General features: G+C 47.7%; 1 protein-coding gene across 19 annotated transcripts in view; it reads left to right on the top strand.

The window, feature by feature from the left end:
- ZNF618 (zinc finger protein 618) overlaps nt 1-23,167 on the top strand; it is a 170,021-nt gene that overhangs the window by 82,046 nt on the left and 64,808 nt on the right. For all 19 annotated transcript variants that reach the window (XM_019754622.2, XM_019754625.2, XM_019754623.2 and 16 more), the window contains exon 2: nt 9,475-9,518. In XM_019754622.2, the coding sequence (XP_019610181.2) occupies nt 9,475-9,518 (44 nt within the window). The remainder of the gene's footprint in view (nt 1-9,474; nt 9,519-23,167) is intronic.

Below are 23,167 nucleotides of genomic sequence, written 5' to 3' on the forward strand. Positions count from 1 at the left end.
GGAGCCTGAGGGCTTTTTGACTGCTAATCCCAGGGCGAGAGACTAGGCCTCAGCTGACCTTCCCTGGGTGCTGGCATCAGTCCCCAGCTGGTCTTAATGCATCCATATTGCCCCCTCCGGCAGCCCTTGTGCAGACAGAATTCTGACCATGTTTCTTCCTTGCCTAAAGCCCTTCATGTTGGGTGAAGTGGTGGAAGGGAACTCCCTGTAGTTTTTCTGAAACTCTTCAGTAAATGTAAAGTTATTTCAATATAAAAAGTTTAAAACAAAAAACAAGAACCTTGCTGGGCCTGATTTCAGGAACCTCATGCTTTTTGATTCAGCCTGAGAATCCTTTGTGATCCAGCCCAGATGGGCGGAGAGAATTTATACACATGAAACAACCAGGAACTATCACAGATTTCTTAGATCCAGGTGTGGACTGTGGGCTCCAGCTGTGGTGGCATCTGGCAGGTGCCTTGGGATGAGAATGAAACTTGTGGTCTGGATGGTGAATCCTGCATGACAGTCCAGGGAAGGCCACTGCACCTCCTGTCTGAGGCCAGGACTCTGCCTTCTTTGAAGGTCCATGAGTCAGGTCCCAGGTGTGGAAGTAGATTCATTATTATTACACTGCTGGTCCTTCCAGGTGGCCAGGTCTGTGCATGGAGGAGAGCAGGCCCTCTGCGCACCGCAGCTGCAACAGTTTATTTCTTTTTAAACCTGCCATTTATTGAGCAACCACTGTGTGCCAGCTCTGTCCTGGGTGCTTTCCACACTCGGTCTCAGGTGATCTGTGTCACTCCCAGAGCTTTCAGCCGAGGAGCTTTCTCTTCTCCACTGCTGTCCCCAAACCACCATCATACCTTCCCAGGAAGATGACCCTGGCCTTCACGTTGGGCTCCCTGCCTCCATACTGCAGCCAGCAGTTGCTTTCAGAGGTGCACGTGCCTTCCTGGGGAATCCATGAGCCTCAAAATAAAGCAGAAACTCCTTAGCGTGGTTTACAGGTGCTCAGTAATTACCAGCTCTAGAGAGTGACCGCAAAAACATTGGTGATGATGATGATAATGTCAGCATTAGGGTCTCGCTCCAGTCTGTGTGGCTGCCCACCAGTGCGAGAAGACCCTGCCCGTACCTGGAAACTCAGCTGAAGCAAAGCCTTACTGATTCCATTCCTTGGAAGCCTGGTTTATTTCCTGACACTTGACCTCAGACAGCAGGGGCTTGGGAAGGGGCAGAAGGGCAGTGTAACCAAGAGGAATGAAGACCTTGGCCATTTCCCACAGCTTTCTCTTGTAGTTGGAACCTTGGCCAGTGGTGGCATCTCTGGGGCCTCCCTTAGCCTCTGGGCTCTGGCCTGGAGCCTAGTCAGGAGCTCCCTGTGTGAGCCTGGGCATGTTGGTGGGCTGGTCCCTTCCCTTAGAGGTGAAGCCCCTCAGTGAAGTCTGTAGCCTTGTGGGGTTCAGTGCCCCAGGCTTCCCAGCTGGCAAGATAGCACCCTTCTCCCTCCCGGCCCCCCTGCTTGTGTTAGCTTCATTTGCATCTAGATTTTACGTTTCCCCCATTGAGCGGGAGCCCCCCGTGCGTATTCTAGCATCACTTCCTCAGGGAAGCCATTTCCCACCCTGCAGTCTCATTGTTTCCTGTTGTCAGAGATGCTCATGGAATCAGGCCTTTCTCTTCAGAATACATATCTCAGTTGGTAATTATAAGCTGACAGTGTGAAGTAATGAAGTAATCACTGCTTGTCTCCCTCACTATTCCTGTTGCTCTTGTGTCGTCAGTAACTACCCTGATGCCCAGCAGCACATTGTAGGCACTTAATAGGTAGTGTTTGGGTGAATGAATAGGGAACCATGTCTGAGTCATCTTAGTATCAATCTCTCAGGGCCTTGCTTACAATCACGCATCGAGTATGAGCTGTATAAAGATCTCTTGAAAAATGGCACCCCCCCGTCTGAGTTCCAGCTCTTTTATCACAGAGCCGTCTCTGGCAGCTTCCACCCCACCCCTCAAGCTTGGAACCCAGGGCCGTCAGTGTCTTTGAGTAACCATGTTCATGTGGGAAAGCAAATATACAAAATTAAAAACCAAGTTTCACATGCTAGAATCATATTGCTGAATGTAACCTAAGAAGCAAGGTCTAATTAGGGAATTTATAATGCATTTTGTTTCCTGGGTATGGACTCCTCTTTACAACTTGCAATACTGTTGTTCAGTGTTGGCACAGTCACCCTTAGTAGGTGTTTTTCAAGATCACGTGGCGAACAAAAATGGACACTACCTGTGCTTGAGTTGGGGTCCCGTGGTGAGACAGAAAAACGGTTCATCTATATTGTTTGGGGCCAGGTTTGATTCCTTTGTTATAGAGATGAAGGTGTGTATAGAAAATGTGTGAGCCCTGGCCAAGCCACTGACCAGCTGTGTGACCTTGGGCAAGTCACTTGGCCCCTGGGTGCTTGGTTAATTCTTGATCAAAATTAAACAGCATTGTCTCCTCAGGGTTATTAGGAGGATTCAGTGCAATGTAACGATCTATAAAGTGCTAGGCTGGTGATTAATATCCTCATGAGAGGTGCAGTTCCATTTTTCTTGGCGCTGAGGTTTAAGATTTTTAGAATCTTTCTTGACTTTTTCTCTCATGCCCCACATCCAGTTCATCAGCAAGTCCTGTTCTACTTTCTAGTATATTCACCCCCATACTGCCACTATCTGGTTCTCAGCCACCCTCATCTATAACCTGGGCTGCTGCAGTAACCTCCTCTTACCATCTTCCAGCCTTGCCCCACGGTCTGTTCTTCGCACAGCAGTGGGAATGAGCTTTTAAAAATGAAAGTCAAATTATGTCACTGCCCAAACCTTCCAGTGGGTCCCACAGTAAAAGCCAAAGCCCTTCAGTGGCCTCCAAAGCCATGGTCCAACCTCCTGTACCTCACCTCCTCTTGTCCTCGCCTGCTCTTGCCCTTGCGTCTTTGCACTTGATGTTCTCTTTCCCAGACGCCACCTGGCCAACTCCCCCACCTCCTTCCATAGTTTGCCCAACGACACCTACTCTGATCACATTATTTAAAACTGCACCCCGTGACTCCTTTGTCCCCAGGCTCCTGATCACCCCCTACCCTTCTCTATCCACTCCCCACCCCCCATTGCAACAGTACTGATTACTTTCTAGTACACTCTGTATTTTACTAACTTATGACACCTAACATGACTGTCTCCCCCACTCAAATGTAATCACCATTAGGGCAAGAACATATCCCAACTGCCTAGAACAATGTCTGGGGCATAGAAGGAGTTCAGTAAATACTTTTTGGGTGAGCAGATAGCTTTCTCCTGATTTGAGTCTTTTGCCTCAGTGGAGAGAGCGAAAGATAAGTTGTATTTGGGGATCCACTGGCTGTTGGAAAGGAAAGATATATAGATGAGGCTTGAGTTCTTTTGGATCCACTCATCTGCTTGTCCTCAGTAAATAGTAGGGGTCATAGACTCATCCTCTGGGCAGGTCCTGGGGCTCCGGGAGGTGCTTCTCGCAGTTGCAATGTGTTCTGTAGCCTCCATGTCAAGTGTACTTGGTTTCACTCATCGCTAGGGCTGAGCATCTTCTATAGAGTTCGTTGGACCAATTGGTAATTCAGGACAGAATTTGTATATTCAAACTGACGTACATAGGTATGTATGAAGTATACACATATGTGTTATGGAGTAACATGCATTTGATACTTGTGAATATAACATTCATGTGAACTAGTAAGAAAGAATACAAGACTTCAGGGGCATTTGAGTGTGCAGAGAGCTCCCTTCTCCTGGGTTCATATTCACTCTTCCATTCCAAGTGTGTAGAGAGGCTGCAGAAGCAGTGAACGTTGGGGATTTGGAACCGTCCACCAGTGGTGTGAAGGTGTCCACCCAAAGCTGAGCACAGAGCTTGGCACATAGTAGGCTTTCAGGGAAATACCTGTTGAATGAATAAAAGGAGTGATTGCGTATTTAAGATCAGTTGTTATATTTCATCCAAGTATAATTGCCAATGCAGTTCATCGTTCGAAGGAACCTCATTATCTCTATTTCCTGAAAAATAATGATTAATGGATTCGACGATATTTGCTAGATATTTGCTTTGTGCCAGGCCCCGAGCTGGGTGCTGGAGACACGGCCACATGTGGGATGTGGTCTTTGTCCAGGAGGAACTTACATTTGGGGCAGGGGGTGGGGGTGTGTGTGGGGGGAGGCACTCCAGGAACTGTGGTCCCAGCCCCATAGAGTTGGGGAAAGGCACTGGTGGTGGTGTGTTAACAATGTTGGAGAACAATGAACAGCGACAAATCAAATCTGATGGGGGAAGGGGGAGTCACTGAAGTCTCCAGAGAGGAAGCAGTTTTTGAGTTTCAGTGGGGGAGGGAAAAGGCAAGATCCTAATTATAACACCACAGAAATGTGCTGCACCAGGTCCTGGGCTTGACTGGCCCAGGCGCCATCTTGGAGATGCCCCCTCCACGATGGTGGCCCCCCTCCATCCTCTCAGAGCTTGGGGGACCGTGAGCCCCCACATTTGCCGGGGCACCTCAGTCTCCCTGAACCTCTGGCTTGGCTGTCTTATCGAAGAAAGGCAGTTCATTCTTTGAGATCAGGCGGCCAGGACCCAAGGAGCTGTTTTCCTCCATTGTGCAAGCATGACAAATCATTAATTTTTGATTGATTTGCTTAGAATTATGGGCGCCCCAGCATTCTTTCCGCCGCTGAACAGCTGTATAACAAATGAATATATCAGTGTGCACAAAAGATTGGAGATCTAAGAGAAGCAATTACATTGGCCACCCTCCCCCACCCTCACCCCTTCCCGAGCAATGGAGGGAGGAAATTTTTACCAGAAATTCCTCAAGTGGCTTAAAAAAAGAATGCCTTTTTATAATTGAATTAAATCTTTATCTCTTCATCTTTTGCAGCAGATTTCCAAACACTCACCAGTTCCCCACGTGCTTGGGGTTCATCCATCCAGGAGGAATCTTTAATAATGAAATTTCAACTCGTGAATTAAAACCAAAATGAAAAAAAAAAAGAAAAAAAAGCAAATTCTACCCCTCCTCTTTGCTTTTTTTTTGGTTGCTGCTATTCCTTTAAGATTTTGGAACCGTACCAGTGCACTAAATGTGACCTCCATAACTTTTAAATTAAGAATTTATGCTGGCTTGAAATTTATGAAATATTTCAGCATGAAAGAAAGCCTTTTTCCCTCAGGAAAATTGAGCAATAAATCACAGCACTGTGGATTTACTGCCCTAGAGCCAGCGAGAGATAGGATTTTTTTTTTTTTTTTGCTTCATTCTGAAAAAAAAAAATGTAATCATATAAGACAGCTTAGCTGCTATCCTCCCACTCTCTAGAATTTTTAATTTCAGCTGTTTCTGCTTGGATTTATTTCCAATATTCCTGCTCGGCTTTTCAATTTCCTCAGTTATTAAATTTTAATTCAGTGCATTAGCATTTAAATTAAAAAAGGGTTTATTTTATCGAAATCGTTGGCCAGCCCCCATCCCGTAGCACACGAATTGCCTGTTTCTGCCATTTGCACAAAATGTGAAATGCAGCTAATGTATTACAACTTACATTTGCACAAATTTAGAAATAAAATTTCTGGGTTTGGAATAATATTTTCTTTCCAAGAAAATCCTTAATAAGAGAATGGAAAAGAACAACTTAACATTCGTTTGGAAGGGAAGAGGAGAATCGAATGAAACCAAAAATAGCCTCGCCCAGATCCTAAGGAGACGCTGGTGTATAAAGAATGGATGAGATAAGGAAAGGGGGGCAGGTACCTTATGGGGAACTGGAGGGCGGGCTGGATACCTTTACCAACTGGGGGGTTTGGATACTCTGTTAGAGTGAGCAGCAGCATCTCTCATGGGCCCACTGTCCCCCACCATATTTTATTTGCCAGAGAGGGGTTTGGTTAAAGTTGGGTCAATTCTACATAGAATGACAGAGATGGAAGTAGAGGATGGGGATGATCTGATTTAACTCTCATGTCTCCTGTTCCTATTCTTACCGATGGAGAACCTCCGGTCCTGGCAAAGAGCTTGTCTAAGGTTCAAAGTTGAGACCCTGACAGCCCAGACAGCCAGGGCAGGAAGCGGCATCATTTGGGAATACATGGTTCAGTGGTGGCAGCAGAAGTAGGGTTTCCGTTACTGAAGTGATTACTACACACACCTGACCTGTCTCAGTACGTGACCGCCGTCGCAGTCTTCAGTGTCCTTGTGAAGGGCCCTTCAGACAAGGCCTCGGGGCTGTGGGGTCTGGTTCTGGTGGATGCTTATGAGATGCTGAGTTGCAGCACAGGATTCAGATCAGGCCCGAGACAGCCTGGGAAGGACCCCTGGTGCAACCCAGGCCTGCCCTGCCACTCGCTCATCTGCTGTGTAATCTTACACTACATCACGCAGGTTTTCTGTGCCTCAGTTTCCTGGGCCCAATAAATGGTGGCCTTGATGACTGTATGGAGGGTTGTTAACGGTCGATTACCATTAGTGTAGCTGAGCCCATGCTAAGTCCTTTTATATGCATTACCGTACTTAAGTTATTTGTTTAAGTCTCATGCCACTCCCACGAGGTGGGTCCTAGGATTACTGTATTGCCATTTCGCCAATGAGGAAACTGCGGCCTTGTGAGTACAAGTGACTTGCCTCGGATGATACGGCTAGAAAGTGGCAGAACCAGGCAGGACTTGAACTCAGACCGTCTGATTCTAAATCCTATGCTCTTAAACTTTGGTTCAAATTGAGAATCAGGTCAGATTACATTGGGTAAATGTGAATTTGTGATTTAGGTTGAAGTCATACGAATTTACTGTCATTAGACTGTTGGGACCTAGGAAAATGGCGGTATCAGAGGTGCAACTGAATTTGAGTAGTAGGGATTGCTCTGATGTGTTGTAAGGACATCGACCAAGCCGGCCTGGCATCTTATGGGTGTCTGCAACTGAGAGTCGCTGCCTGTAGCACTGTGGACTCCCACTAGGACTGGGAGGGCCCAAGAGGCCATCCCGTGTTGTTACAGTGCGTCTGCACTCAGGCCCAAAGCTGTGATTGACAGGTGCTGCGATACTGACACATGCTGTCTTGGACATCTCTTGTTTATACCCCTTGTTCATCAGCTTTCTGTATCTTCCCATAAATGGACATTTCACACCCAGCCAAGGCAGCACTCCTCCCTGTAGTGGTTCCATTTCCCCGGTGCCAACACCTTCGTCTCTGCAAAAGGGTTAGTTTGGACAACTCTTTGAACATTTTTAGCATTTCGTCTTCATTTTTTAAAAATGGGTAGAAAACGAAAATGAGCATTGCTCCCAGGGGTAAGAAACTCAAGTATCATAAACATCATAAAAGGGAAATAGGTGGAGAGGATTAGGTGTGCCAAAACCAGAATCTTCTCCCTTACCCAGGCTCCCTGTACTTAAACTGGTCAATTCTGTGTGAAATTATGAAGGAAAAGGACAAAAAAACGACAACATTAAAAATATGTATGAAATGCTCAAAATACATGCCCAGAGTTGAGTCTGAAAGGCAAGAAGAGGTCATTTGGGATTTTACCATTTTTTTAAGCTCTCTGGGGCAGAATTTCTACCCCCTACCACTTCTGCCTCTTAAGATACGGACATTGAAACAATGTCTTCCGGTTTGCTTTACAGACATGTTGTGAGGAACGCAAGATGTCGGAAAGAGGCTGTAATTGATCCTGTTCTTTTGCTCCCAGTGAAATGATATGCAAACCATTTTCTGCTTTGTTTCTTCCATTGAAATAATACACCAGCAACCCATTAATTTCTCCCTCTCAGGCCTCACATTTCTACCTCCATATTTGTCCTTCACCTTTCCATTTCCCTTGTGCAGGCAATGGGGCTGTGTGGGCTCCCCTCATTTCCTGATTGGCTCTCCTGAATGTGGACAGGAGATAAAAGACAATAGAGCTGAGGAAGGCAGGCGCTGGAGTAACCTCTGCCTTGGTTTGTAGCTGTGGGGTCTTGGGTAAATGGCTTAAATTCTTTGACCCTCCGTGCCTCACCTGTAAAATGGAGCTATTGTGCCTAGTGTTGGCGGACCTGTTGAGAGGATGGCATAAGAGACCTCTGATGTTCATCCACTAGCGCCTGCTGTGAGAGCGAGTCTGGATGTCCACAGGGGTCAGGCTGGAGGACAGGGTATAAGGCAGGAGGGAGGGCTGGAGACCCAGGTATGGCAGCTCTTGCTGACTGGCCATGTGGGATTATGTGTTGCTGGATTATCTGGTTTTTAAAGAGAAGCTGAAATGGGGCCCCTTTTTTGGGGGTGAAATCCCTTTATATATTTACTCTTTGGATGGAAGTCTGCCATCTGGTTTTTTTTGCCAGTTTTCAGCTTCCCATAAGCACTCATCAGCAGGTAGCTGCTGCTGTGTTTATTTTACGTTCTCAATCCTTCAGCCGCAATCCTAAAATTTGAAAAAGATTTTTGGTGTCTGATGAGGTCGCAGAACTTGACCTGAAGATAGAAAATGCTAGTTGCCGTCTTCATTTAGGGTGACTGCGTAAGTTAGTTTTACTATAGAAATATCAATGTGCTTGAGGACTGGGGGCTCCCCAGACCCTGCCAGGATTGCTTCCAAGTATAGAATGCATCACATTACCTTTCTAAAATTGGAAGGATTCTGAATTTGGGAACACATGTGTGCCAGAATTTTGAACCTGCATTATTTGTACTATGACTTACTGTTATTATAAATGTTTGGACAGAACTAGGGAATGTACCTTCAACCAGTGGTGGTGGAGAACCTAACCATTCTCCCCATGTCTGCAGCCTCTGCATCGAGGTCCCCCCAGCACTGGCCTAGGAGTCAGGATCCCCAGGTATCTGTCACTCAGTTCTCACGAGACTTGAGGCAGCTCTCTTTTTTGCCCAGGGCCTCAGTCTCTCCATCTGAACCAGAATTTTTATGATTTCTGAAAATTTCATTTGGTCAGCCTTATCTTCCCACCCCCACCCACAAATAAAAGCGATTAAGAACCAATACTCTCTTGCCTCCCCCTGCTCGGAGCGTTGGGGGACAGAATATTTTAACATAATATGATTCCCCCCCTCGGGTTAGTGGGAATAAATCTGCGGCTACTGTTTTATTGGAAATCCCAGCTGAAAATAAAAATGGTGCAATTCAATCTCAGATTTAGCTGGTTACTTACTTTTCACCTCGTCCCCAGGGCTGTGTGGTTGCTGGGTTTGTGTTGGCAATGGGTGCTCAGCTGGATTTAAAGGGCCAAGCAAATTTGGGTTAGGGGGTGTGCTGACTCCCTCTTACCACTAGAGGCAGATACTTCCAGCCTAGAGGAATGGAGCAGTGGGGCGGAGGCCAGCTCACCCCTGTGTCTTAAGGCTGGTGTGGAGCAGGGGAACTTGGTGGGGTGACTGTGGGAAGAATCTTTGTCTCCCCCTTGGCTAACGTAGGTCTTTTGGGTTTCTTTTGCAGGCTGACGGAGCCAGTGCGGCTGGAAGGAAAAGCACGGCGAGCAGGTACACTCCCCCTCTCCTGGCCGCACAACTAACAGCCACCTGTCTCTGGTTTTTCCCTTCTACCTGAAAAAACCAGGTCCAGGCCAGCTCACTTTGCTGCGATGTGTCCATACTTCCCTAGAGGATGTGCGGTTATGGGCGGCACTTTCTAGCCCTCCTGGTGTCCTCTGTGGGCACCTGTGACTGGAACCAAGGCTGCTCAAGTTGGGTGGAACTTAGGGGTGAAGCGATGATTGGGCAGAAACACCTGGCCTAGCCCATCTCGGCTGCTGCATCGTGAACTCGGGGGCAGCCAGTCCCATCCTAGTCTGCAATCATTGGCCCGGCTTGGGTCCTGTGCTCATCCCCCTGGACCAGTCACTCCAGAGCAAGGGGATGGAATAATCTGCTGAGCTACACCAGGGATGTGTCCTCTCCCTTGGAGCTGGCAGGATAGGGGGAGGGGTGGTCCCCAAAGGAAAGCTGGGCTCATTAGCAAAGAAGGTGTGAAGGATACTGGACAGGCCCACGCACTGGACGTCCACCAAGTGGCACAGGCAGGCACTTGGGAAATGTTAGTGCTTGTGAATGCCAAGCAGAGGAGTTTGCCCTTTAACCCATGGAACACTAGTTCTTTAAAATGTTAATAGATTTTGGTGGGAAAAAGGGGTACTGTGGTCAGATAACTTTGGACAGTGGGTTAAACAAAGTCAACAAATTTCTTTGCCGGGCAACTTTTCAGAGTCTTTCATGTGCTAATGTGTGTGCTTGAGAACATCCACGAGAGAAATAAGAATACCCTGCTTCTCAAACTTACTTGACCTTGGAACCCTTTTATTAAAGGCCATTCCATGGAGTGAGGGTTCCTTGGAGTGCACTTGGGGAAACCATGGGAGCTGTTCAAGTTCTTTGTGCAGAAGATGAACGGCTCTGTGTTTCAGGGAGATCACCCTGGCATCTGCTTGAGGGTGGAGTGGAGGCAGGTAGAATAGGGGCAGTGACACCAGGCTGGAGGTCATTGTGACCCACATGACCCAGCACAAGGTGGCTCCCATCCACCTCCCTAATCTCCTTGTATGTCAGTCTCCCCCTCACTCAATCTGTTTTAGTTACCCTGACCTCTCCATTTATCTAACACTCTAAAACCCAGGGTCAGCCAACTTTACCTGTAAAGGGTCAGACAGTAACTGTATTACTCTTTGTGGGCCATGGTCTCTGTGGCAGCCTCTCAGCTCTGCCAGTGTAATGCAAAAGTGCTATAGCTATTACGTAAATATACAAATGGCCATGGTTTGCTGGCGCTGGCCTCAGAGACTTTGCAACTGCTGTTCCTTTGCCTAGAGTGTTCTCTTCTCTGATCTCGTACTTAGTGCCTTTTCATCCTTGAGGTCTCGATTCCATCCCCCCTCCTCCAGAGAAGCCTTCCCTGACCCCCTTCTTCAAGGGCCTGTGGCTTCTTTATGCTCTTTACTTATTTCACTTATTTGTGTATGTTTCTCTGCCTCTCTAATGCTTGCTCCATCGGCGGGGGCTGTGTCTGTCTTGTTCACTGCTGGGGGCTGGCCTGTAGCAGGCGTTCATTGAGTGTTTATGAGCCGGATATGCTGAATGAGATGGGAGAAGATGTGGGGGTGTTAGAGGGAGCGGGTGGAATGGAGACGTGGTCGGCCAGGTTTGCACCTGTGAATGCAGGCAGTGACCCCCGTCATGACCAGCCGCTGCCCAGCACCTTGTGTTTTTCTCCTGGGCCCTGGAAGAGATTTTGCGTGAGGACAGTGAGCAAAGCCGTGGCCTGTGGGACAGTGGGAATCCTTAGACTAGTGTGGGTCTTGGAAGTGCTTCCTGGATCAGAATATCAGGGCTGGAAGGGGCCTTGGGCTTTGTGGAGCTCCTCCCTTGTACTGTACTCATGGGGAGGGAAGGCCCTGCTCCGCGATGAGTGAGTGGCTGTGTCAGGCCTTGAACTTGCCAAAGCCGGGTACGTTTTCTTCTCAGCAATACTGTGCTCACATGAGAGTCTAGCTAGCCTCTCTCACTGTCCTCCCACATTCACTGAGCACCTGCGAGGTTAGGTCCAGTGCTATGTGCCATGGCCTCAGGTGGATTTGATGTTAATTCATTCATCCAACAGATCTTTGAGTGTCTGGTGCATGGCGGTCAGTGTTCAAAGTGCTGGGTCTATAGCAGTGAACAAAAAGACCAAGTTCTGTTCATTTCTCATGACTCTCACACAGAGGTGGTCCTTGCCCTCATGTGTGACTTTCTCCCACACCAGCATATCTGTCTGTTGATCAGAGGACAACAGGCAGATTTCCCCATAGTCACCGTGGCTGCCTGAAGCTCTGTATTGAGTTTTATAAGCCCAGAGCAGCAGGGAGAGGGACAGAAGTGCTGAGATAGATTAGAGATGCCTGCCTGGGTCAGGGGAGTGGGTCAGGGGAGCATGTGTGCCATCTGTTTGCTCTCCCTGACTAGGCTAGGCTTGCCTATCCTCAGTGATGGAGCCTCATGTCATTACCATGGTGCTAGAATATATACCAGGAAGGACTATCCAGATCTTAGGGTTGTGTGTCCCTTGAGGCATAAAGAAGAAATTTCTGCTGATGGCTAACACTGAGTCAGCACTTACATGTCAGGCTCTGGGCTAAGTGATTTGCATATATTAGCTTACTATTAGTTTTTATTATCTTTAGAACATCCCTAAGGGGAAGGTGCTCTTATTGTCTCCACTTTACAGATGAGGAAGCTGAGGCACAAAGGTTTGCGGGCCTCAGGCTGCGCCATTGCAAGTGAGCAGTGCAGCCAGGATGCCCACCGGGGTCTGCCTCCTCTGACGCATGTTCTTGAACCACTGCGCCCTTCCACTTCTCAGGATGAAGTGATCAGTTAGAGGAACCTTTCAGGGGCCAAGGGCTGTGCATAGGCTGGGGGCTTGTCAAGAAGCAGGGACTTCGAAGGAGCTCACAAATGAGTTTATATTGATCCTGTCATTACTGTTAATAGAGCATCTTGGAAAGACCAAAGCAATAGTATTGTATAGTGACCCAACATTTAGTCTGAGAAGTGAACTATGCATTAAGTGTGAAGAGAGCATCAGCCTAGGCTTTAGCTGATGCCGCTGGTGAAGTGGACCCTGGTCTTGGGTTAGATTGGCCCGGTGGGGTTTAAACTCATAGACCCTTTGTAGAGCATTAGACTCACTTAGTCCCTGTTTCGAATGGGGAAACACAGGCTTGAGGCTCCCTGAAGTCAGAGTTTGGCTAGTTGGCCTGGTCAGGAATGACCTGGAAGCACCCGCCACTCTGCCGTGGGCCTTCACCCTCAGCTCCCAGCCGTGCCACGACACACGCCAGGGTCTGCTTTCGTCCCAGTACCTTCCTTTTGGCCCGGAACACCTAATTTTGTTACTTCTCCAGAGGGCCTCTGGCTAAACCCCAAAACCAACAGCATGGGCTGCTAAGCAATTAGTGTTAAATTGAGGGGGACAAGGAGAGGTGGTGTTTCTGATCCTAAGAGACAACCGAATGTGGTTTGGTTTACTTCCCTGTAACTCAGCCTAGGTCGATTTTACAAGACCAGTGATCCCAGCACTTGAGGTTAATGCTGACCTTGTGTGCAGGTTACAAATCACGTAGCACAACTGCAGCCAAACCTCACTTATTCTAAGATGCATGGGGGCTGTGGGGCCTTAACTGTGGAAAATTCTAAAGGAAATTCAGCTTTTATAATCGAGTAAATTCAGCTACAGGCTTGCTGTAATGAAGAATTATGCCTTTTTTTTTTTTTTTTTTTTGTCAGTTGAAGGTTTTCAGAGCTGGAAGGACTCTAGATAATCTAGTCCAACCTTCTCATTTTGGATATAAGGAAACCAGGGATACAATAGCTTAAGGTAGTCATTTGTTCACTGTGTGTACCAACTGTCTAACAAGTGATTAGAATTGTGTAGACAGGGAGATTGTCAGGGTGGGGGAGAAGATGAAAAACCAAGTCTCATTCATTCATTCCACAAATATTTATTGAGCACCTACTAAGTGCCAGAGCCTGATCTTAATGCTGGAAATATAGCAGTGAACAAAGCAGACAGAATCCTTGGCCTAGCGGAGCTTAGGTTCTAGTGGGAGTGGAGAGACACAATAAATACATAATATATGCGGTATGTTACGTGGTAAAAAATACTATGGGGGGAAACAAGGAGGGGGATTAGAAGGCCAGAGGGAGTATTGCATTACGAGCAGGAGATGCAGGAGATGCAGAAGAACAGGAGATGCAGGAGATGAGGGACTGAGGCAGGCATCGTGGAGGAAGCACATTCCAGGCAGAGAGAATGGCAAGTGCAAACGCCCTGGGGCAGGGGTGTGTGTACATCGCGTTGGAACAACAGAAAGAGGCTTGTGTGGCTGTGTAGGGCCTTGGCGTCTGTTCTCAGGACTTTGGCCTTTACCCTGTGTGAAGTGGGGAACCACTGGGGATTTTGAGTAGAGAGATGGCATGATGTGATTTGGTTTTAAAAGGATTGTTCTGGCTGCCAGGAGGAGAATAAACTGCAGGTGGCCAGATGCTACGAGAGGTGTTGCCAAAGGTTCAGGATAGGCAGGGTTTTAGAAGGTAGGCTTGGAAATGAGTTTCTGAAAGCCATGTTTTTTAGGCCTGAGGAATTGAGTTCAGCAAAGCCTGTGAGTCGTGCATCCAAAGTGCACAGCCTCCAGCTCAGTCCTGGGTTAGCCCCACGGTGGAACATCTGGAACTCGTGTGGCTCCCACTCTCCATGCCTGCAGTGCCAGGCTTCTTCCTTACCCTCTGCCTATCCCACTAAGGGCCAAGTAGTTTCGCACAATGTTGAAGAGCCCAGACTGCCGGCGTTCAGATCCTGGTACTATCCTCTACCTGGTTATGTGACCTTGGGCTAGTTGCCTGACCTCCGTTTCTTCATGTGTAAAATGGAGGTTGTATTAGTACCTCCCTCATGGTGTTATTGGTGATAATAATAATATTAATATTACCTGCAATAATAATGTAATAATATTACCAAATGTCATAGTAATACTATGTATACCTTTAGCACAATGGCTGGCCCAGGGCAGGTATTCAGTAAATGCTTGTTTTTATCACCGCATCACCACCATGCTGGATTCCATTCCTAGGAGGAGGTAAGAGTTGGGTGGCAATTGATTTCTTGTAGGGCTTAGCCATCCGAGACAGGACTGGTGGTAGGGATGCGGGTAGGGATGGAGCTCATACGTGTCGCGGGCCTAGCACGATTCCGGTCCTGTGTCACGCAGTTTACACATACCTCATTTGATCCTCCCACGGCCTCTGAAGCAGTGACTGGCATCCCTCTTCTTTGGAGGGAGTTGAGAAATAGACTTGTCTAATATCATCCAAATAGTCACATGGCTTTGGGCCAGTCTGAGTCTTGTCCTTTAAGCCAAGATTTTTCACTGGTGGACCATTTAATTTGATAACTACATGTGTGCGACTGCATAATTATTTTTTTTGAATAATACATTCTTGTTGTTTTGGCATGTTGGATTTCAGCAGTAAAATAAAAATAGCCCTAAACAAATTAACTTCAATTGCACAAACATTCACAGTAACAGTAGGCCCGATGCTAGTCAGGGACTAGTATGGTATTATATTGGCAGAAGGAATTATTGGAGAACTCTGGGTGTGTTTTAGTCAGGCTTCATCTTTCACCTTGACTCTGGGGTTTATGCCCCTGTTATTGGAGCTTATTTGATTTCCAGAAATGTGTATTCTCACCCTACCAAACTTTGGGCCACAAAAATCATAAATTATTGGCTGACTGTGAAAGTTCAGGTACTTATTCCAAAGGGGAGCCGGTGACTTTTTTGGTAGGCAGAGCTTACTCTGCTTGATCAATAACTGTTAAACCTAGACTCTGCAAATAGGGCAGTCTTGAAAATTCAGACACTTCCTTAGGTTTGCCCTGTGGAGACAGCCGCAGAAATGCCGACTTACTTCTGCACATCAAAATCGGTGAATCGCTGCTGCCAAGTGGCACTGTGGTTCTCAAGCAGGGAGTGGTCCAGCGGAATCAAGTGACGAGACCCTAGGGATCCTCTGCTCAGTCCACCCACCCAGCATGAGCCTCCGTGAGCAGATTCAGGAAGTTCTTCTTGTGAAGCTGGAGTTTCACTTCAGAGCGTTCAGAGGTCTTGCCTTGTCCCGAAGCAGCAGTCTTGAGAACGGTAACTAGAATGAGCCGACCTGGTTGCTTCTAGAGGGCCTTAATGACAAAGGCCCTTGATCTGAGAAAGCAATTCCAATTTCCACAACCTCATCGTCTGTCTGGCTCTGCCAACTGAAGAGAAAAATCCTGACCCTCAGCTTCAGCGTCCTCTAGATTCCGTGCAATACGTGGTGGTTAAGAAGTCGGTACCCTCCAAACCCACCTTCTCGAACCCTCCTACCTTCCCGTGTGCAGTGAACTTGGCTGTACTGTGTGTCCTCAGCTCTCCTCTTCATTGCTGCTGCATGGAAGTGTGTCAGGCCCTCCACTCCTTTTGTTTCCACTGAACCTAAACATTCCCTTTCTACATTCATCTATCTTTTTCATAGTTTGACCACACTTTTCACATTTTGGCTGGTGAGCGCTTCTTAAGGACAGGAGAAAAGAACTAACATTTATTGAACCCTACTATGTGTGGGGTGCCGTGCTGGGTGCCTGTGTACATCTCTGTGCTTTAACCTCCTACACAACCCTTAGCAGTAGTGTTAACATCCCTGGAGTACACACGAGGAGACAGTGGTATGGGTAGGTTAGGAAGCTTGGCAATGGTCTATGCCTCTGGTTTATCCTCCCCAACCCCTTGGGAGGCCTGCACCATAGAGTTAGGAATCACATTTGTGTGTCCGAGGGCAGCATGCCTGGGTATTGAGGGACCAGGCCTGCATCCTCACTGTAGAGTGTGTGGACACAGCTGGCTATGCATTCCAAACCTCAATCTGTGATCAGCTGGCCTCAAGGTCTGGTGGGTGGAATGTGGAAGGGAGGAAGCCAGATGTAATGCCAGGACATGGGGAGCACGCTGGAGGGATGGCAGCTGGGCAGCTCCAGGCATCAGTTGTCAACGTGTGCAGGATGTTGGAGGGGAAGTGGTCCTGTTGGGCTGACCTTTTATTCTAAGGGGAAAGTGGCCAGAGGAGTTGTGAGAGAAAGGGGTGGTAACTAAGTCACAGCCTTGGCAGGAAATAACGTTGGTGTCAAAGGGAGTGTATTTATTCTCTGTTTCTGCATCATCCAGCATGAGGACTGCCTCCCTCCTCACTGGTTGAGTTACCTGCCCTCTGGAGTCTTCCTCGAACCCACGGGTGCCCTGGAAGATGCAGGACAGTGGGCATGGGCCCTCTATGGCTTCCCTTTCCCACCTGTGAGCGAAGGGATTCTATCTGGGCAAGAATTCCTGAATCTGCAGTGTCTCCACAATTATGTGAGAGGAGACACGGCGAGGTGTGTCTTCAGGGAGCAGTGCATGTTACTAATGGATCTGAATTGCGCCACTGCCAGGCCCATTGGAAGACGAAGGCTGTGCATTTGTTTAAAATTCTGTCAACAGTAATTCTTTTCAGTGAGCTGAGCAAGCTTTCCATGTGCCATGATACCCATGAAAGAAGTTCCCAGCTTGACCCAGAGGGCCCCACCTGCTAAATGTCAGAGTTTGTGACTTGACAATGTTACTCAGGATTCCTGTTTTTCTATATCTTTGGCTTAAATTAACCAGGGGATTAACTCTTAATATTGAAATCTTCATGCTGTCTTTCTGAGCTGCTGTATTACCTAGTTGTGGCTGACTGACGCCATACACTGAAGAAAATTAAGTGCCTAAGAATTACCTCAAACTAATGATATATTTATGCATTGTACATTATTTTGAATTTCTAGGCTGTTAAAGAGTTGTTTAATAGGTTAATAGTTTTAATCTATTAATCTCGTCTTTTCTACTTGACTATTTATTAAAATATATCAGTGATACATGACAGAAATGGAAGTACGGATAATTCTGAGGGTTATTAAGGCCTGGGTGATGGCGTGAAGATTTGAAACATGGGTGGAATAGTAAATACAGACGCAGGCCTCATTACCAGGGTTTGTGGAAATGGAGGTTTTGCTGTAGGTTCTCTCTTTTGGTCCTTCCAGGCTGGTGGAAGCTGTGGCCTTTATGATTTCTGTCCTTGTAGCTGAAAACATTTCTATCCAAAGGACATATATGAGCACAGCAGCTGTTTTGGAACACGTCAAGGAGAGTTGGAGGTCAGCAATGAACACAAAGCCCAAGCACTTTTCTCTGGCACAGATGGGTCCTCTCATTCCTTTATTTTATTGCACGTCCATGTCACTATTCTAAGCATCTAGCACATGCCATGTTCCATCAGGATACTAAGGATACAATAGGAGACAAGGGAATATGCGCCCCATCCCTTAGAGTTTGTGGTCATTTAGTCATTCATTCATTCAACAGTGTGTTTGTTATTTTCTCTTCCCTTGAGAAATGAAAAGAGAAATCATCCAAATGATTAAAAGCCCTGGCATCGGAGTTGGGCATACCTGGTTGAATCCTGCTTCTGTCACTAGAAAGTTGTACAACCAAGAAAAAGTCACTCTGCTTCTCCGATCCTTAGTTTTCTTATTTGCAAACAGAAGTACCTACCATATAAGGCGGGGTGGAGAGCAGTGACATGGTGTATGAACACGGGGTGAAGCACCACGTACCACGCAGTGTACCCCAGCTGCCCTGGTCTTCACTCGCCCTGTTATTTGCATCATTCGAATCAGACCATCATCACCACTGGCACCTCCTCCACCCTGCATGCTAGCATATTGACATCCCGTCATTTTCTGTTTGTATTGTTCAGCAGGCGATAGGTAGAGGGGTACAGAAAGCAGTGGGGCGGAGTCCTTGCCTCTGGAGGTCTCCCAGAACCACTGGTGTGAGACTGCAAGGTCCCTGAGACCTCAGCACCCCATGCTGTGCCCTGAGGGGCCAAGTCTGCTAATTTTCAATAGAATGGTGACCGCGAATTGTCTAGAGTTGTTGTCATTTTGCAGTATCAAATCATCACATTAAGGTGAATCACAAATCATTCACCTTAAACTTAACGTGTTACATGTCACTAGTATCGCAATACACCTGGAGAAAAAGAGTTGGTGTCAGTGCATTACCAGGCTACTCTGTTTTGGCATTTCTGAAAGAGGAAGTAGGAAGAGTATGTTACATTTGAGGAAATTGCCAGCAGGAAGGATGCAGATAAGACTTTGATACTTCAGGAATAAGCGTCACTTACTCAGTAGGTTGGGTCCTGTGAACATCTCCACCCCATGTTACACTGAGGCCCCGATGGATGGGACGTTGCTGTCTTCAGTTCTAAGTATCAGTTGAAACAGTTAAACCATCTGTTCTTTAGGGGTGGGGCCGTGGAGAGAGACACCGTGAAGGCTGCACTGACCTTTCCAGGGCTCATGCCTTGGATCCTTCCATGAACAGGTGCTTACCGATCACCTCCCACATGCCAGGCGCTGCTAGAGGTGCTGGGATGTGACCGTGTACCGATGAGATAAAGCCCCCATCCTCTTGTAGCTCATGTTCTAGTTGGGGAGGCAGACAGTGAAGAGGGTGAGAGGTGACAAGTATGTTGGATAAATGTAAGGTAAATACTGAGCAGAACGAATAAAGCAGGGAAGGGGGAAATGGACTGTCGAAGGCCTTGGAAGAGGCAGTCAGATGTCTCCGCTAACACTGGGATGTTTCAGTAAGGACCTCAAGGAGTGGAGAACTAGCTATGGGGGCATCTAGGCGGCGGGAGACTATTCCAGGCAGAGGAAAGAGCAAGTGCAGAGGCCCAAGGCAGGAGCTTGCCTGCGTGCTCAGGGAACAGCAAGGAGACTGGTGTGGCCAGTAAGAGGGAATGGGTGTTAGCAGTCGAGGTCAGTGGGTGCACAGGGCATGTCAAGGAGAGCCGTGAGGGCGGGTGAGGACTGGGGCTGTTACTCTGGGTGAGATGCAGAACCATAAATGAGTTTTGCACTGAAGAGGGACACGACCTGGCTTGTTTTAATGGGATCACTCTGGCTGCTGTGTTGAACATTGATTTGGGGATGTTGGACGAAGGTAGGAGCAGGGAGACTGACTAGGAGGTTATTATAACAAGACAGGAGAAAGGCAGGCAGCTTGGATGAGAGTGGCGGTCTTTGGGTGGTAAAGAGTGGTCAGGTTCTGGACATGTTTTACAGGATTTGCTGGTAGATTCAAGACAAGGATAATTCAAGGGTCTGGGCCTGAGAAGCTGGAGGGATAGAATCGCTAATTACTGAAATGGAGAACAGTGCAGTTATTTGATGGTGGTGTCAGATTGCAGGGTTTAGTGGGAAGAGCACTGGGGTAGGAGTCGGAAGAACTGTTTCTCGACGTGGGGGAAGGGGCGTGGCAGTAGTTCAGTGTGGACCTGTTACATATGGGTGCCTGTTAGGCAACCCAGTGGATGTGTCGGTCAGGCAGTTGTTGGGGCAGGTCTGGAGTTCAGGGGGCAGGTCCGAGCTGAAGACAGAGTTTGCGATTCCTCTTCACATAGTTAATATTTACAAGCAGGCGTCTGGTTGAGATTACTTAGGGAGTGAGTGTGGATAAAAGAAGAAGAGGTTCTACAACTGATCCTTGGGGTGTGGCAATGTATAAGGGTCGGGCGGGAGAAGAGGAATCAGCAGGAGGCAGAAGAGTGGCTGGTAGGTGGGAGGCCCACCACTGAGCACAGAGCAGAGTGGGGAAAGAACTGGACCAGAGGGGAGAGGAGAGCTTGTCCACAGCTGCTGATAGAGGATGAGCTTGATGAGGGCTGAGAGGGGACCGCTGAATCGAGGAGCGTGGAGGTCCCAGGAGACCTTGAGAAGAGCGGCTCTGGTGGAATGGGTGAGGCAGTGACCTCACTGGACTTAGGAAGCATTGTCATGGGGGGCCCGCCGACATCTGGGTACATGAGAGTTATGTGACTCAGATGGTCGGTAGGTGGGAAGAGTCGGAGGCCTGGGGCAGTGGTCAGCCTCAGCAGCAGGGAAAACACAGCCCAGAAGTCATGGCTGGATGTGCGTTAATTCATTGAACACCCCATGCATCCATGCTTCATGGCGAGTGTACTTAAACTCAGTGTGAGGCCAGTTAACCCTCATTCCTAATGAGTAGAGTCTTTTAATGAAGTTTTATTGTAGAGGGAGTTAACCAAGCCATTGTCTACACGCTGCGATTACAGAGTTTTCACACTCTACCCTTCACATCGTTTCCGTTGGCTGAAGTACCTCTGGAGGGGGTAGGATGGTCTTCAGGCTGAGCTTGGGTTGCAGGTGGACGCCCTGCTTCCTGTCCTGTGCAAGGAAATCCACACACCCGCTACATAGGAGTCTGACCTCTAACAGGTTCGTTGGGTGGTAAGGAGTGGTCAGGTTCTGGACGTGTTTCACAGGATTTGCTGGTAGATTCAAGACAAGGATAATTCAAGGGTCTGGGCCTGAGAAGCTAACGTCAGATTCCAGCTCACTTATGGGGCAGATGGGAAAACTGTGTCAAGCAGGGGCAGGACTGAAGTCTGGCGAGCTGATGACTTCTCACAACTATTGTGACTTGGTAGAACTTCAAACATTTGCATTTTTGAAGGAATGAGGTGGAAATTATACCCAGAAGTAAAGTAGTCTGACTCCGGGGCACCTGGCATCACCTGGGACTCTTCCTCCAACCTGTCCAGAGATGGCATGTGTCTTTAGACGTCAGATACACTGATTTGTTATTTGGTGGCATTGTCACGGGCTACAGGCTTTAGTGGGAACGAACAGTCCTATTGGAAGAATTGTTTCCAGACCAAGCTCCTCGCTGGAAGTTGTGTGACCTGAGGCGTGCCGTCCACTCCCTGTGTTGGTTGAGTCCCTGCTGTGCCCCAGGCCTCGTGCACAAGTAGGATGTGGACGTGAAGGGGGCTGTCCTGCGCTTTGGTTTCCCCATCTGGACCCCAGGGCTCTTGTGGACACCAGATGTGATGGGGTGGGTCTAAGTACTTGGAGAACCATCTCGTAAGATCCAGAGGAAGGGATTTGTGCGTGAAACCTCCTCAGGCAGGATCTGCAGCCCAACGCACTGGCCAGACGCAGTAATGGAGGAAGAGAAAGGACGAAGCAAAAGGAAAAGAAAATGGAGGGTAGTGGAGGCCAGTGGTTTGCAAACTTAACCACGTTGGAGCTATTGCTTCAGATTTAGTCTTATATAGTGGATTAGTTTCCTGTAGCTGCTGTAACAAATTTCCGCAAACTGGGTAGCTTAATACAACAGAAGTCTGTTCTCTCATAGTTCTAACGGCTAGAAGTCCAAAATCAAGGTGTTGGCAGGGTCACATTCCTTCTGGAAGCTCTGGGGAGAACTTTCGGGGGCTGCAGCATTCCTTGACTTGTGGCCACATCACTCCACTCTGCCTCTGTGGTCGTGTTGCTGTCGCCTCCTTCTCTGTATCATTCTCTCTTCTGTCTGTCCAGTCTCCCCGTGTGTCTCTTATAAGGACTTGTCAATTGCCTTTAGGGCCCACCCTGGTAATCCAGGAGGATCTCACCTCAAGATCCTTAAATTAATTACATCTGCCAAGAGCCTTTTTCCAAATAAGGTCTCATTCACAGGTTCTCGGGATTGAGATGTGGAGGGTAGGGCACCATTTACTACCGGGAGAAAGAGGTACAACACCCCCCACCCCGAAAGCGAAGCTGTGCGAATGAAAAACAGAGTAGGGATCTTTGGAGCCGTCCTCAGCACTATCCTCTTCATTCAGGCCTCGTGGGTGCTTTTTGCCATTGCTGTGGAACCCCTAGGCCTTCGGGGAGCATGTTTGGAGAACCAGTGTCTCGTTGAAAGGCCAGGGCTCTTAGGGAATTCCTTGGGCCGGGATCCACTTGTTCTGGCTTCTCTCCCAGCATCCTGGCATGAGCTGTAGCCAGGGACCCCAGACACTATATACTTAACTGAGAAATATCCTTTTAGTGCCCGACTTTAGATTTTATGTTGAAGTGTGACTTGGGTTAAATATAAAATTCATAGCATATCTTGAGCAACTATTTTGTAGTTATCTATATATAAATCTACTTTACAGCGACACAAATAGAATAGATTGTGGAGTGTCAGCATGTAGATAGATTCCGAGTGCTTTTCACTAATATACCTAATGATTCGTGCTGAGAATATCCAAGGGCTCCACTGTACATTTAAATGGATATAATTAAAATAATGAGCTCTATTTTAAAAAATGATATATGAAAAAAAAATCTTAAAGAAGTTAGAAGGAGCTGCACCACTAATTCAAAGTGATATAAGTACTTCTGCAATTCCGCTGTTATTAGGACACCTAATTAAATGTAAAGCATCCCACAAAAGCAACATTTGGGCTTGTAAATCTAAAGCGTGAAGCCAGGGAAGAGAAGCTGCCTGTGTCCTCAGTGCAGCAAGGGCTCGGGGGTGTTACATTTAAGGGAATGGACGTTGTGTGCTTTCGTGCCTACGGGCTAGAGGATGGTTCACATGGCCCCCAGGGTAAGAGGTCGCCTGCGCGAGGCAGATGGGACATTCAGAGAGGGTGTCTAACTCCATCTCGAGTGAGCAGGGAAGGCTTCCCAGAGGTGAATATGTCATCCT

This window comes from Rhinolophus sinicus, linkage group LG04 (assembly GCF_036562045.2).
Source record: "Rhinolophus sinicus isolate RSC01 linkage group LG04, ASM3656204v1, whole genome shotgun sequence".
NCBI lineage: Eukaryota > Metazoa > Chordata > Mammalia > Chiroptera > Rhinolophidae > Rhinolophus > Rhinolophus sinicus.